The following is a 17,758-nucleotide window of genomic DNA, read 5'->3' as shown; positions in this document are numbered from 1 at the left end:
CAAGTGACCTTTTGACTCAAGTTTAGACAAATGTGTATGTAATGTAAGGTGTAAAGCAATGATGGACTTTGTGAGACCCAAAGATAGGTTGAATTCTAGATGAAAACCCGGAGAGATAACCTAGGAAGCTCAAGAATTTTGAAACTGACTGTTTCTTGTTTGCTGGATTGTAAAATTTTTTCAATTCTGAACACAGACATGCCTGTATACTTCACAGACGCGGTTATATGACACAGACATGATTTTGTCCGACACAAATGCGTTTCTGAGATTTTTGTAAATGCAATGTTGCTCAAAAGATAAAGACGTGTTTCTACCCTTCACAGACACGTTTAGATGAGACAAACACTATTCTGTCAGACACAGACATGTTTCTAAAAACTTTGTGCAATTTTTACAATGTATGAAGTTGCTTGTTGTGACCAAATCTGAATGTTTGATTGTTTTCCGTGACAAGATGACACAATGTTGATGAGGACTCAATGTTTGCGAGTGTTTAGACTCAAAATGACTCCAAGAAAAGTGTGTTGTTTGATGTAAAATTGTTTTGCATACACTTTAAGACACAAAAGACACAATGTTTTGATGTTTGGTTTTGAATGTTTGATTGTTCAAAATAAGTCAAGCACAATTCTTATGGTTGGCCAGGACAATAGTTGTTGATTCCCACATGAGGCTACGCTATTCAGAGTGGATACTTAGATGCTTGAACCCATTGGCTCCATCCTCGACACTCACTTCTCAGGGTAGCCAAGCATCAGTCCCCACAAAAACTCCCCGTGGTGAACTTTTTATCTCTACTAAGAACCGTATGTGTGTGGATTGCTCCAGAGGTCTGACCTCCTGCCCCAACAACTAGAAGGATTTTGGCTTCTAAAACAAAAAGGTGCTAGTAAGGGCATCCGTTCGTGTAGCCATACATGTGGCACTTTCAGCTCTCTAAATACAGAAGGCTCCCAGCTGATAAGGGTTACGCCCTACAATTGATCAAATAAATTTGATCAAACAAGTTTATGGGGAGACATAGTGTCAGTATGAACTAATTAGCACACGTTATCCATGGTTTTCATCATGAATATAGTTGTTTATAGTGGTTCGGAAGATGTGGGTTTTCCTCGCTACCACTTGGGTCGTTCTCTCCTCACTAGTAGTCCTAATGACCACACGGGGAGATAGATCCTCTAAATATTAAACAAAAAGAGCCTATTGCCCAAGACACAAAAGACACTGGTTCAATTTCAGTGCACCAATTGAAGTGTTTGATAATCTATGAAAACAAGGCACACAATAAAGATCAAAAATCCTTGCTAAGGTCCTGCAACAAAGATCTATTAGTAGTAAATTTAGGTAAATTTTAGATCCAAAAGACTTTTTGAAATAGGGGTCTTCAACAAAATGATTTTTCCTTTCAAGACAAGTTGCACCAATTTCATTAGCTAGATCTGAAGATGTTAGCTCAAAATAAACCAAATCTGAAATCCGAATGACAAAATACCAAATCAAAAAAATGCAACAACTGAACACAGACGCGGTTATAAGTAACACAAATGCTATATAAATACGCAAACGCGGTTAGATCTAACACAGATGCGGTTCCCGAACATAGACGCGGTTCCTGAACACAGACGCATCTGGAGACCTCACAAACGCAAATAGGGAACACAGACGCGTTTCCCAGAATCTGCAAAAAAAAAATACTGTCGAAGGTGCAAACGCAATTCCAGATGTCACAGACACGGCAAAAAATCAAAAACGTGATCCGAATGTAGGTAGACGCGAAAATATCAAAAATGTTGTCAGAAATGTCAGATCTGCAATTTAAAAATACAAAATCTACAACCAAATATGTTAAATGTAAAAGGGATAAGAGTCCCACCGGGCATGCCAAAATGTATACGGTGAAAATGGAAACAACAATATTGAAAAGCTAAACGAATTCAACCACAAAACCCTAGCCTAACAACAACAAAGATCCACCATAACATATGAAGATTACCTAAGACAATGCAAATCAAATGAAATCACAAAGATTATACCATCACATATCCAATAGGGTTTGAATCTTCATTCTTCCTATCTCCATTGATCTTGTTTGATATATTTTCTCTCATATTTTATATGCACAAGAGCTCAGCAAAGAATGAGAATGTGGTTGCAAGTATGATCGCATATGAAAAATTGAATGCTAGGATGCTTGATTAAAATGTATATGTCCAGGGGATTGATAATGAAATAAGCATCTCTTTATATAGAAGACACTATAAGAAATGAAGGGATAAGATTGAGAGGTGTAAAAGATAAATGGTCGGCTATGATTAGAGGGTAGGTAGAGAAAATAAGAAAATAATGAGAGGGTAGGTAGTGTAAGAATTAAGAGATGAATGACATGTGTCATGGGTAGAAAAGGTTAATGAATTAATTAAATAAATAAAGATTTATTTAATTAATAGAAGAAGTGGGATCAATTAAATAAATAAGATATTTATTTAATTTAGGAAAGGGGTAATTTAAATAAATAAATGTATTTATTTAAATGAGAAATAAGGCTAAAAGAGGATAAATGAATTAATTAAATAAATAAAGATTTATTTAATTAATAGAAGAATTAGGCTAAAATAATTAAATAAATAAAATATTTATTTAATTAGACTGGACAATTTTAGGTGTCTACAAGTACTTCATGCGTCTTGCATCCTGCTTTTTTATAGTCATATCTAAACTGGGGGAAATGCCCTTGATCTAGTTGATGGAAGTGGATTCTACATTATTTTGTGATTCATTGAGTTTTTCATTCAAAACTATCTCACAAAATCCAAAAACTTTGGAAAACTATCTCACAAAATCCAAAAACATTGAAAAACTATCTTACAAAATCCAAAAACATCAGGAAACATCAAACAAACAAAAACATGGCAACACCTTGTACATACATTTTTCAAAGCAGTTACCAAACAAACATTGTGAAATACTCAAACGATGACCACTTATCTGATCAACCAAACAATCAACATCAAATATGCAAACTGTCTTCAACAAGGAGGCATCCTTCCTTACCAAAACAAAGACATGGTACCATTTTCTTTGACAAGAAAATTATGTTTAAGCTATCAAATACTTGGTTGATTTGTGGGTTATTTATTCATATCAGGTTCCTACAACATTGTTTGTGTATCTTCTGTGAATTATTCCGATGAAGTACTGGGGCATGTCCTAATGGTGTCTACGTGAGAAGTTCACTAAGCTATGTGATCAAAGGCAAAATACAATCATAGATCACAATGGCTTGTTGACTACAGTGTATACCTCGACCATATGAACATGAACCATTATCAAGGATCCATATTCTTTATTCATTATATATGTTGTTTGCTTACAGGTGCAATGCTCCATCTTTGGTTCCTACTGCCTCATCCAAACTCGATGATGATTTATCTCTTATTACGGTATGAACTTGTCTCAGGATATGATTGGCAAAACATCAAGGAGAATGTTCCAAGTCATGCATGAAAGAAGATAATCCTTGTCTGTTCCGCAAGCAATACTCAAGTCAACTTGATCCATTATATCAAGTTGCTTGTATTAACTTGCTATATCAAAATCCATGTAAGGAATACTCCGATCATCTTGAATCATTATGTCAAGTTGCTTGTATTTTCTTACAACATCACCAAGTTCAATGATGAAAAATAAAGCACTATGGATCGCCATTTCATCTCATCTGTATATATTGCATTCTGTTGCATTCCATTCATCCATACATTCATAAATAGCTGCATATCATTCATACATAGTAATGACAATGGGTGCATACTCTATTTTCTTCTTCTTCCATAGGAATGAGTCATAGGTCCTCCATTTCTTCTATCTAACATCAAACCCCCCTACCCTCCCCATCTCGATAATCAACATTACATACCCTACATCGTGCCCCATCAAATCAATCAAGCCATGTTCCTCACCATCCATCTCTAATAGGAGGGGTTGCGTTTCCTATCCCAAGTCATCCTATAAGCCAAGCAAGTTACTCTATCTACACAGGTACATCGACTCACACACACCTAAACTATCAACAGATACTCTGATCAAGTATCTTTGGGTCTCAACAGGTAATCGATTATGGAAAACCTAGACTACATCAGGTATTTATCATAATGACCTAGTCTCAACGGGGCTGCTATGATTCACCACAACCGTCCATCACACGGACACACTGTCAATTGATCAACCAATCCAACACAATCCAATGGACAATTACATCAATTGGCTAAGTCTCAACGAGTATTTTGCTTCATATACCTTGACTTCATCGGACAATTACATCAATTGTCTAAGTCTCATCAGGTCGCTTTGATTCACTTACTCAGACTTTATCATGTCCAAGAGACCAACTGACATCAACTATCACGCTTTGACTCGACCGGGGCAATTGAATCGATTGCACCAGATTGTTCAACCAATTTTGATCAATTATATAGCATCACTCAAAAACCACACACTACATCTGCTCTATATCTCTTGCATGACCCAAAGGTACTCACTAGCTTGTTGTTTTTCTGTTTCACTTTGTTTTCTCCCATTCTTTCCCTGTTATTGCTAACTTCTTCTCTTCTACCACCCTGCCAATTTTCATTATTTTTCGAGAGATCGCCTGATTTTTTAAAAAATTTCGGCCCATCTCTCGAGGGGGCATACCACCCATAATTAATATTTTATGAGACATTTCTTCACACCTATTTTTCTTTCTTTGAAACAACGCGATAAACCGCACCGTCTCAAAGAGGGGCAAATGTAGTCACATAAATATGTCCATTTTAATTAAATGAATATTTGCTATTTATTTAATTAAAGATCCACTAGCCATCAGTTCATTAAATTAATATTTAATTAATTCATCTTCAAACATTCCCCTATTAATTAAATAAATTATTCAATTTATTTCAATTAATTCATTAAACCAAAATTCATAATTAATTAAATGAATAAATTCTATTTATTCAATTTAATCCCCTTTCTTCTTTTAAATAAATTAAATAAAACATTTATTTAAATCATAAATCCCCCCCCACTTGCATTTTTCTACAAATGCAAGTTGCAACCACAAGTTGAAATAAATTAATTTTATTTTAATTAAATTCTATTTTCCATCACCCACCAAATCCACTTGCACTCCTAAACCCCCTTCTAGATTCTTCTAAACCCTTCCTAATTAACCTAATCCATCCCCTAATTATTGTCACATTCCTAAGCAATTTGGAGTCACTTTTCAAAGACATTTAATGCTTTGTGTATTCAACAATTTAACCTCTAAAGTCTTCTAAACCACTTATGGCTTTTACATGACCATTTATGGTTAACCCCTAACTCAACCCTCATATGACTCATGTGTTTCCTCAAACATTTATTGCTTTGACCATGGTTATCCTTTTTACCTTTGAACAAGAGTTTATCCATTGGATAAAAGCTTTATTCTTTGAATTAAGAATTTATTCACTCAACCAAACCTTGACCTTAACTCCCAAATTAACTCTCAGGTCATGTCAAACCTGACCCTTGTTGAGATTACTCAATCTCAACCATCCATTGCTCCATTTTACCTATAAATAGAGCTCACATTCCTTATTTTCAAATCCTCAAACATCCTCAAGCATTTAGCATTCTTAGTCATAATCCTGAAAACTTGTATGCATTTAATCGATAGTGAATTTTAGAGAGAGCATTTAGCATAAATCACATATATTGTCATTTTGGACTAAAATAAATCTTAGTTCATTTCATAATATATCTAATTAGTTTGTTTTAGACTTGCATAGCATAGTTAATCATCTACAATCTTGAACCTCCATAAACATCCAGAGTGCACAAAACTGCTCAGAGCTACACTAATTTGGAACTTGGAGAGGAGAGGAACAAAGGAGAAGGAGCTAAGAGCATGTTAAAAAGCATTTGGAGATGTCTTGTGGTATTTACTTCCATAGTTGAATCTTTTATCATGTTTTTAGTGTCTCTTTTGATATGCCTGCTTAGATTAGTTTTTGGTTGATTAACACTAACAATTTCTTGTGTTTTTGTGTGTTATACGACCACAGGCTTAATCTAACTCCTGCCCATTTCGCAGAGCATCACCTACATTTATAAACTATTTTCCTCTTCTAATCTCTTATAATTTTCTTCTAAATTATCATTCTTTTTCTTGATCTCATCAAATATTTTTTCTCTTTCTTCGAACTTTTTCATGTTTTTCATTAATTTTTCTACTTCTCTCTCAAGATACTTTTTTTTTTCTATTTATCTTTAATAATTGCTATCATTTCTGAATTGTCTTTCTTTCACTTCTAATAATTCTTCTTTTAAAAGATCCATCTCACAAATTAAATTTTCATTTTTTCCTTTCACTTTTTACCTATCTTTAACATCGAAACAAATGACTTCAACTCACCTTGTTTGTACTTGATTTTGTTACAATGATTTACCATCATTGGCAGCTTTGTATGCTTCTCTTCCACCTTTTCCTTTCTTTATCAGCTACACCTTTCTGCTTCTTTTTCAGCTACAGCTTAAAGAAAATCGTAGCAATATTCCAGCCATGATTTGAGCTACTAAAAACTTCTGATTAGCATATGAACTTCAGCAATAAACATTTGCTTCAAACTTCACAACTCCTTAGCTTTCTTGAGGCAGCTTCTTCTCCTATTCCTCTTATATTTGCATCAGCATCAGCATCAGCCTTTGAATCAGTCGCTATTTTTTTTGACATTCATAAATTCTCTTCTGAAATACATTAAAAAAAAACCTTTTATGAACCAGCCACAAATACCTTTTTAAGATCTGTGACCTTCAAACTTCAGTAGTCTCCTTATGCCTGAGGGCTCCCCCTTGGACTTGGTAGTTTTACTTTAAATTCCTGTGGTTTCAGAAATTTCAATGATTTTTATTTGTGGTGTTTCCTTCTGGAAAGAACATGGTTGCAGAGGAGATACCCAAAATTGGGATTTAAGGATTACATTTCCATTCAGTCAATTTATAAGCAGATACATAATAAATGTTACAAAGACTGTAGAGAAGAGTTAGCTGCAGCTTTAATGGTGGATAAATGAAAGAAGCAGCGTGGATGGCTGCACGTGCACCTGAAAGACATGGAGGTGCAAGGCAGTTGGCGTCAGCGTGAGGTGGACTTGCATGGACATGGCAAAATTGGTTTCAAAAAATTTGTGTTATTCTTTTTTAAAAAATCAAATCCTTACCACTAGAAATCTGTAATTTTCGACTAACACAAAAATTATGTGAAAATTGTACTTTTTAGTGATTTTTTTTGGAACCAACTTAGCCGTACCCGACTTGCATAAGATAGATGGTCTGTGCCGACAATACTTGATGGAAATAATTAATTTATTCTTAACACCACCTTGAATCTAAATCGGCCTTTCAAACTGGTGGCAGCTTCTTGCAGTCGAGCAGCTTATTAATCTTCAACGTCCTGAACAAAAGAGTGAACGGCTAATGTTCTTTGCTACAGGGTGACTCCGGTGATTCCATTTGGAGTAGCCCTGACTTCTGCGCTCTTAACAATTATCTCCCTAACCTGTGATAGATGATGGATCAAACTTGGGCGGTTGCTTGTGATCTGATTGGATGGAGATTTTATGAATTTTCAATTCCAATCAAATCCATTCAACCCTTCCATGAAATTCCACAAGAATTCCTTCCTTCCAAACTTCATCAGCAATCTGATCTTCTATCTCATATCAATTGAGCAAATATAAAAAACAATAATGAAACTGAGAACATATCAAACCTAAAATTATTTCATTGTATTCATTCTCCATTACATTTTCATAATACATTTCCGTATATATAGTTATCATTTTCATAATACATTTCCGTCTATATAGATATAAGAATACAACTGAAATTTACAGCCACCTATAAACTAATAACTACATACAATACTAATCCTCATTGTCCTTCATTCTAGTCAAAAGTAGGTGCGAAATAGTTGGAAAGATTGCTTGCTGTGGATAGGGAAATTTCTAATTTTGGTGTAGAGATGACATATCTGAGGTGGCATTTGAGATAATTTCTCAAAAGCACGGTTTATCAGTGTATTGAAGCTGAGAAATGGGTGAATAATTTTAAGTTTGATATGTTCTCAGTTTCATAATACATTTCCGTCTATATAGATATAAGAATACAACTGAAATTTACAGCCACCTATAAACTAATAACTACATACAATACTAATCCTCATTGTCCTTCATTCTAGTCAAAAGAAAGTGCGAAATAGTTGGAAAGATTGCTTGCTGTGGATAGGGAGATTTCTAATTTTGGTGTAGAGATGACGTATCTGAGGTGGCATTTGAGATAATTTCTCAAAAGCACGGTTTATCAGTGTATTGAAGATGAGAAATGGGTGTACTTGCTCTGGCCCAACTAAGCTCTATTGGTCTAAACAATGGCTTGTGTGTGTTGTAAATCAGTTGTTATCTTCTTGCTTGCTGCGGGCTTCTCTGGTGTTGTCTGTAATGGAGAGGATTCAGCTCGGAGTGAGACCTCCTCAAGGAGTTTGCTACAGAATGGACTGGGTGCGACCCCTCCAATGGGGTCAGATTGAATGTTTCCTTGTGACATGTTGTGTTGATGTGGATTTGGAGATCTTGTTTGATCAATGGAGTTTATTGTGGTGATGTTGCTTGTTTTGTCTTTATGTTTTCTGTTGGTGGGTGTTGCAGATGGAATAGTTGGAACCACTTTGGATGCAATATCAATGAAAACATTATTAAGGAAACTGGTATGCAATGGCTAGTAGATACGCTGTCTAATGAAGGATTCGTTGCTTGGTTTAGATACTCAAACTCAATAGAAAATGATTTAGAACACAGGATTTGTTGTTTTGTTTCAAAATCTATTGTCAGCTTCACAGAAATGAAATATTCGGAATCCTGCCAACTACATATTATGACCCTGTTTTCTTGGTTCCTGTAGCTGATGCATTGGTTTCAACTGGCTTTAAGAATCTTGGATACGAGTATGTGAATATAGGTAAATCTAGTCTGCCTGTACATTGATTCAAGTAGAACATGTTATAGGAGTTGGAGCAAATTTTCTGCATTATTATAAGTCTTTCAATGTGTGGCGCTTAGATCTAGAATCAAGGCTTGACAAAGTTTTGGGTCACTGCATTACTAATGTGTGCATTCTTGATTATTTGAATTCCTCGTATTTGATCGACCAGATGATTGCTGGGGGGAGTTCAAGCGATCCGAAAATGTGTGTCTTGACATCCAACAGAGTTTTGTTTAGTGATTTTATGTTTTTAATTGGGCTCTGTGAGTAAGCCAGATTGTCAACCAATTACATGTTGAATCTCTCTGATTTCACAGGGAAAACTGGTTGCAAAATCTTCAACATTTCCATCTGGCATCAAGGCGCTTGCAGACTACGTTCACAGCAAAGGTCTCAAATTAGGCATATATTCAGATGCTGGGTATGGAAAACAGAGGTCTATTGTCTGAAATTGTGCAGGCTAGAAGTATCATATCAGTTTTCTTATTCGTTGCTATTTTCACCGAGTTCCTTGACTTCTCAGATACTATACTTGTGCCAAGCAACAACCAGGTTCCTTAGGACACGAGCAATTAGATGCAGATACTTTTGCTGAATGGGTACATCTACTTCATCCTCCTACAGTCCCGAATTCAAATTTCAATGTGAAGTTTTGAACAAATGAAATTGGCCTCACTAATTGTTTTTCATGATAGGGAGTGGACTATCTCAAATATGACAACTGCAACACGGATGGCAGTAAACCAGAAGCTCGGTATGTCTGTCTTTGTTATCCTTCAAGATCTACTTGGGTTATCCAAATGAGTGTGCTCAAAATAGAGAAAGTGTTGTTATAGTGATGGGTGTTTAAGATAAGAATGACTTGTTCTCCAATATTTTCTGAGGACCAATTAATTAAGTATACGGTGTTTAAGATGAGAATAAATTGTTCTCCAATCTTTTATGTGGACCAATTCACTAAGCATGCTTTATTTTTGCATCAAATTACAGATACCCAATAATGAGAGATGCACTTCTCAAAACAGGGCGTCCGATATTTTACTCTCTGTGTGAATGGTAATTCTTTAAGGTAGTTGCAGATAGAATTGGCAGTGGTTATAAATCTAAATCTTCCCGTTACATGACATTATGTTCTTGCAGGGGAGTAGACCATCCTGCTACATGGGGCGGGAAAGTCGGAAATAGCTGGAGGACAACACAAGACATTAGCAACAGTTGGGATAGGTGATATGGTTGATCCCAAATTCATGGATTGCTATGGTGCTTTAAAATCACTCTTATTGTAGACTAATTGTTCTGAGCATGGATGCTTAAGTGGTTCATTTGGTACAGCATATCTTCTCGAGCAGAACTGAACAACGTATGGGCAGACTATGCAGGACCAGGTGGATGGAATGGTGAGGACTTTCCCAATTAAAGAGAAATGCAACTGATATTATAACTGGGCACAAAATTGTTTCTTTATATTGGCCTAAAACTAAAATCGCCACTACAAGTCTATATCGCACCCATTTTAATTTCTGTAATCATTCATCTTAGCCTACTCAAGGTTCAAATACAGAGTCAACAGTCATTGTTGTTGAAGATGAAACACCAATATTTTTTTTCCCTCCAATTCTCTTCTCTGTTTGGCTTCTTTCTGAGTTGTATTGGAGTAATTATATATATCTGCTGCTGTGTATTGTTTGTAATCCGAACTGAGAATAATAAGAGAGTTCCCTTGCTTAATAGTGGACGTAGCCAATTTGGGTGAACCACTATAAATCCGAGTGTTCTGTTTATTGTGTCTTTTTACTTTATTCTTTTCTTTCCTGTTTTCTCCACTTCGTCAATTCGCTTTTCATAATCAAACAATTGTTTGGGTTTGAAAATGTCTATAGTTTACATAAACGATTTTGACAAAGAATTAATCACCTATTTTTAGCTTTGATGATCTTCTAAATTTTCCTGACCTTATGCCATGTAACCAGTCGTACTCACTATGCATTTGTGAATCAGATCCTGACTTGTTGGAGGTAGGAAATGCTAACGCGAGCAGAGAAGAATACGGCTCACATTTCAGCCTCTGGGCCCTAATGAAGGTAGACTTATTTTATCCTTCATTCTTAATCGTTAAAGTTTGTGATGCTCATATTTGAATTAACTTAGGAGCAAATTACTGCAAAATGCTATATCAGATCTTAACCGGGAAAAAGGGAGTTTGCTGTGGTATACTTGAAGAAAGCTTCTGTAGACAGTGCCATCCACACTGAAGCATTGAACCTCATTAAGAAATTATCAGTGGGAACACTGTTATGACTAAAACAAGTATATACTGAATGATGATGATAAACAATTTGAAATGTCATTTACTCTTAAGCATGATTGCAGGCACCATTGCTGATTGGATGTGATGTGAGATCTATGACTCCAACTACAAGAGATATTCTTGGCAATGCGGATGTGATTGCAGTCAATCAAGGTAAGATGCCCACTAGAATGGTGTGCATCTAGGTTAGGTCTATATTCTAATCAAAGTGCTTAAAGGCTCACTGGAGTAAATGGGTTGGAATCAGTTCTAATTTTTATGAAGTATTCGTAATCCTACATTCTCTCACCAAGCTTTACCGCAATAAAATATACCAATTTCCCACTTTTCAGACCAAAGGAAGAAGATAAGAACTGACTCCTAATTCCCTGTCTTCAAATGTCTGCAGACCCTTTGGGAGTACAAGGAAAAAGAGTGACCAAATATAAAGAGCTTGAGGTATTCATGTTTATCACAGATTGTTTGATTCTGATAACACTTTCACAGTATATGCCATTTATATATATTGTACCTTGAGGCATTATCAAATGGCTTATGCAGGTGTGGGCAGGGCCTTTATCCAACAATCGTGTGGCTGTAATCCTATGGAACAGAAGTGAGACAAGAGCTATGATCACAGCCTTATGGCAGAAGATTGGTCTCCAGCCTGGAGAAGAAGTTACTGTCAGAAACTTATGGAAGGTAATATACTACTCCAGTGTCAAATCAAAATTGTTACATGATTGAAAGGACCTTTAAATTAGCAATCTTTATATTCTTAATGCTGAAGAGCATTTCAAAGTACTGATGGACCATGGCATTGATATATTGATTTTGCAGCATAGAACTGAGCCAGACACCCGCAAAGGCAGGCTGACAGCATCAGTGAAACCACATGCTGTTAAAATGTATATTTTAACCAGAATTCATCAGTAAAATATTGCCAGTAGATTTATCTCAACACAAGTTAAACAGATAACTGGTAAGGTTTATCTTGATTCTTCATACACTTAGTTCATTTTGGAAAAATCTGTAAGATTCTCCTGGCAAATCATATCATTATTGGAATAAAGTTGTCTGGCATTCTTTGGATCTATTTGATCCTCTGGCTTTCATCTTGATTCTTCATAACATTTAGTTCGTTTTGGAAAAATCTGTAAGATTCTCCTGGCAAATCATATCATTATTGGAATAAAGTTGTCTGGCATTCTTTGTATCTATTTGATCCTCTGGCTGAAAAGCTTGTGAATTATGTACAAACATTTATATGATTATTGCTCGTGTATTAATATGCATGAAAAGTAATGAGATCAAGTGTAGAAAACGAATCATCTTCTGTTTTTTTGTTTATTTTAAAATTAGTACATTGTAATATGTATTGGTGACGACCACTTGATGCATTGGACCCAACAATTATATTCTCGAAGTGTTGAATGACCTTTTAGTTGCTATTATTAATTATTAATTATTAATTATCATTGGATCTTCAATACGAGGGAGACCACAAACTATAAACCAATATAATAACATTATAATTGGTCCATATTCTCTTTGATAAATGTTATTTTATTGGAGCTTGGTTGATGGCATCCTTCACTATCAGACAGCCTTATGCAAGAAAAAGTTAAAAAATTAAAAAATTAAAATCTAAACATATTAAATATTAAATAAGAAAATAGTAAATGAGAGTAATTTTTTAGGGTTAATTTAGGTTAGTTAAATAAATGTAATTATCTCAGCATTAATTAATTCATAGATTAAAGTGAATCACAACTGGGCATGATAAAATATGCAAATTAGTAGTATTTTATAAAATTAAATATATTGGGATAAATTTGTTCAATTTTAGGAGATAAATATGAAGTAACATAGATTTCATTTGTCTAGTTTCAAAAAAAGAGATAATCTAGGTATATCCAATGTCTAAAATCTCATATAAAACTAGTCTACTAAGGATGATGCTAAGAATGATGCTAGATCATCCAGGTTTGTGGGCATTGTCCAAAAATATTTTTTAGTTAATTTGTTTTGTTTTGAAATTTTGATGTGTTTTGTGAGAGGAAATGTCATAAATCTTTGGCTAAATTGAGAGGAAAGTTCTTCAATTATGGCTAAAGAGCCTAATGATCTTTAGATAACAAGTTAAAGCACTTAAGGATGACCAAAAGCAAAGAAGTTAGTCAAACTCTAAAAAATATTAAGGTCATCACCAACCTTGACATCCCAATGGGTATCTTATTGGCATCAAGTTAATATTGAACCTCATACCCAATAACCAAATTGGCATGGTGTTTAGGATACACTTGAACCTTGACACTCCAAACTATGCTACAACTAAGTCATGCTTTTAGGTCTTTGTTTACTTGATAATGGAGAATGCATGGAGGCAAGGTTTAGGGTTGATAGTTGATCCCTAATATTCTATGAGGATGCCAAGCCCTTGACGAAACTCATAGCCATGTATCAAAAATGAGTATGCATGTGTTTTAAAGTACACCCAACACTTGACCACTAGGCTTCATCAGGTTTATTAATGATTTGAGCTTTGAGTCCCAAATCCTTAAGGCTTGGTAATCTTTCAAGTCAACCTAAGAAGATCACCATAAACCTATCTTCAGGTTGGGCAACTAAGGACCAATGATTAAGGTGGGTATGATCTTCTTCACTTCTAACATTGCAAGATAGGGGGTTCTCTAAGATGTTGGATTAATGATAAGTAGATTGAGGACTCCCTTAATGGAAACTATACCTAAAGCATAATTTATCCCAATACTGGTGGCATAATATACCTATGTGCTAGTTTGGCAATGTAAGGGTAAGCATCTTACATACAAACAGCATGCAATATGAGTGGTCAAGAATGGATTTTCAAACATCACAGCAAAATGCTCTAAACTAATGGAACTAAAAATTGTTTAATTTGATTGAGTTTTTTAGTGTGTTGAAGACTATTAGAGACATAGAGAAAACAAGTGACATATAGGTGCCTACATCCATTTTGGACAACAAAGTCTCTAAAATCCCACAAATATGGAACAATTAAACCCAAGGTGATACCTCAATCAAGATATCACAAAAGACTATTGTGTTCTAAACATCAAGCAAGCTAGACTCTACATATATATTTAAGAAACTAATAATAGTTACAAAATATTAAGTGAATCTATGTAATAATCCTTGATCATCCAAATAGACTTATTATGTTGAAAAAATATCATACAATATCATTGCATGAATAATTACAAACATCTGATTGAAAAACTAAACAAAATACATAAAAAATGCAATTGAATTTTCATAAACATATTCAACTAATATTGATCATACCATTAATCAATTAAAATACAATGGATACACAAGTCTATTACAAATTTGGTACATGCCCAGATTGTTACAATATCAAATACCTATACCTAGACCTAGAGATTGAAACCTTTCTTGGCAATACACGACATATTCAAAGGACCTGATGGTTGTCGAGAGGTACACAACCGTCAATCAACCGACAGATAACTACCCGAGACTAACAACCCACTCAATACAATTAATCAATACATTGTCAGATAACAAATATTATCAAACATAACAATAAGCAATTTATACCGACAACACATACTTCTTCCTATGAATCATTCTCTGCGTGGGATTTCCTACTTTTCTCTCCTGTGCTCGCTTCTTCTATGTCCTCTCTTCTTACAACGAAGTTTTTCTATCTTTCATCCATTTGATGATAATGAGGAAGAATTATGGCACGAGAACAATCAAGAGATCTCAACCTCTAGGTGATCCAAACTCATGCAAATAGTTGGGCACATAAATCTAGATTTTGACAATCAAGAGAAAGCATGATCAAATGTCTCTACAAGTCAATCGTGTCTAGCATTGTGGGCGTTATCATTTGAGTGTACTACAAGGGAAAATTGCCCGCATAATCAGCGATCTTCAGAATGTAGTTGACAAAGTTGATGTCTACAAATTATAAATGTAGCGCGAGCGTCATTTCAATCCTTGGAAGTCCTGGCAAAACCATTTAAATTCCTTCTACAGTGCTCTGGATTTGAAATCTTGTTGTTGAAGAGGCAGAAGAACATTGATGTTGATCATAATGTCTGTCGAGGTGGAAGACACGTCCTCAAGCAAAATGAACAGCGACAAAATCAATCTAGAAGAGCATTAGGGTTGCGTAAACCTCTTTTGGAAAGGGAACAATAAAGCATCGACCCTGAAAGGTGCTTAGTCAAGTTTTACAATTTTTGCAATGAGGGAAACTTGAACAAGGTATGGAGGATGGAAAAACATATACAAGGGAGTCAATATAAGTTTTCTTGGATTGCCTATTACTAATGGACCATAAGTAGGGGTAAGGCAAACAACTTATGAAGCATAACATAAAGAGAGTCTAGACACACAAAATTTGAGTTGCTAATAGGATCTTTGGCAAAATGTTTATTTCGATGATCATAGAAGCAAATGGGTAACAATTCTTGCCAACCCTCAAACCTCGATGACACCGAAGGAGAAGATAATGTAAATTCCAAGCTGCATAGAACAACCAAGTGCCAATAGGGTCCTTGGTAAAACGTCTATTTTGATGACCATAGAAGCAAATCGGTAACGGTTCTCGCAAACCCTCAAACATCGATGACACGGAAGGAGAAGATAATGTAAATTCCAAGCTGCATAGAACAACTAGAGGATGGAGTGTGGCAAATCTTGATTGAATCATTTGTAGAGAGGATTGAACTTCTTCTTCTTATGATTGAACTGCCATATGAGGGATTTTAAAGGAAAAGAAAAATATTATTTATGGGTCTTTCAACCATGGAAGGAGGTAGAGATTGGGAGTGTGAGGTCGGAAGTCATATGAGGAGATTGCATAATATGTGAGGATAAGTTTTGGCCATAAAGAAAGTAACTAGCATTTGTAGGTATAAACAAAGAGATAGAGTGAGAAAAAGGCCATGAAGGCCAATATGTGATGTAAAATTTGAATAAGAATGTAATCTCTAAGGCAAGTATAAAAATAGAAAATATTTTTAATTTTGTTGTGAGAAATAGTTGGTTGATTGCTTGTATGTGTATGTGGGTTACAAGGTTGGAAATTTTAATAAGGCCCCTTGACCACGACTAAACCAAAGGGTCAGTTCCATGATTTTGGGTCAATTATTTCTCTTGTGATTTCAATCTCTAAGATGGGGTTTGATTTGGAACACTACACACTACACACTTCTATTATCTAATTCGTTACATTTTTCTCCTTGTTGACTATTAAGGACTAACAATATGTAAAAAAAAATGTAGAGAGATTGCTAGATCACAAGGATCAAGTTCTCTTGTCTTCGAACATATAGTGTCGTGGTTTAAACACTTTGTTGGTGAAGCGGCCACCAAGGTTCAAATCCCTGCTGGGCCATTGTGCTCGTAAGGCCTTGTGCCTTCACCGGGCCATTGTTCTCGCAGATTTGAACAAGTAAAGTGTGGGGATGAGGTCCCCCGTTTGTGGCCTCATCGGTTCATAGCTCCAGGTCAAAAGCGTTCATGTGGAGCCGAAGGGCATGTCGTGCCAACGTCACCGGTCATGTTAAAAAGTTTACCAGGCATAGTTTTAAAAAAAAAAAAGGATCAAGTTCTCCTAAGTCAGTCCCCTTGATTGGCTTGGCTTTGTGGTCATTAAAGGATTTGTAGACAACAATTAATGGTGCATGTCATCTAGATTTTGATTATTATGCAAAGTATTGTTCCTTTCAAACCTTTAACTCAAAACTTTTATGTTAAATGCTCCTTGTATGCTCTAGGATTTAGAATGATAATACAATGTGAATTTATGCCCAGATTAATGTCTTTAAATACTAAGAAATAATAAAATTCGGCACAAGTGTGTTACAAATTGGCTCCTAAAAATTATGAGCAAATGATCATAGTCGAGTATTAAATTTAAAAAAAGAAGAAAAGATTTTAGGTTATATCTACGTCATGTGGGACCAATCCCACATGTCATAGGAATGACCTAGGATAGGAAACATGACATATGGGAATTGAGAATGCATTCATGTGAATTAGGGATGAGGGAATAAGTGCAATTAGAGTAGGTAAAAGGATATAAGTATGGAAATGTGTGTGCAAGTGAGGATGGATAAGGATTGAGGAAGTGTCATACCTAGCACAATTGTGTTGCATGTCACTATGTAATCATATTAAGCAAGAACCCCCCAAAAAATCATTTTTATTTGTGTTTGCAAGTATTTTGACAACACTTTGCCGCAAAGAGGTTTTCAAGTGTTTTCGTGTTTATTGTACATATATTTTCTCCACTAAAATTATGTAAATTGTGTCATTAGGCATTATTTCTTTGCACTTTCATTATCAAACTATTAGTATGTTTATATATCTAGTTTTACATATTGGGTGATC

At 35.2% G+C, this 17,758-nt stretch overlaps 1 protein-coding gene across 1 annotated transcript; it reads left to right on the top strand.

The window, feature by feature from the left end:
* Window positions 1-6,712: 6,712 nt before the first annotated feature.
* LOC131046167 (alpha-galactosidase-like) lies at window positions 6,713-12,439 on the top strand. The gene is made up of 15 exons (XM_057979839.2): window positions 6,713-8,598; window positions 8,727-8,785; window positions 8,980-9,036; window positions 9,230-9,264; window positions 9,378-9,481; window positions 9,584-9,659; window positions 9,756-9,814; window positions 10,051-10,116; window positions 10,201-10,284; window positions 10,393-10,457; window positions 11,059-11,141; window positions 11,431-11,521; window positions 11,757-11,806; window positions 11,909-12,049; window positions 12,188-12,439. The coding sequence occupies exons 1-15, from the start codon at window positions 8,450-8,452 to the stop codon at window positions 12,281-12,283; spliced, it is 1,215 nt and encodes a 404-aa protein (XP_057835822.1). The 5' UTR covers window positions 6,713-8,449; the 3' UTR covers window positions 12,284-12,439.
* The last annotated feature ends 5,319 nt before the right edge of the window (window positions 12,440-17,758 follow it).

This window comes from Cryptomeria japonica, chromosome 2, assembly GCF_030272615.1.
Source record: "Cryptomeria japonica chromosome 2, Sugi_1.0, whole genome shotgun sequence".
Classification (NCBI taxonomy): domain Eukaryota; kingdom Viridiplantae; phylum Streptophyta; class Pinopsida; order Cupressales; family Cupressaceae; genus Cryptomeria; species Cryptomeria japonica.
This window is presented reverse-complemented; position numbering and strand designations above follow the sequence as displayed.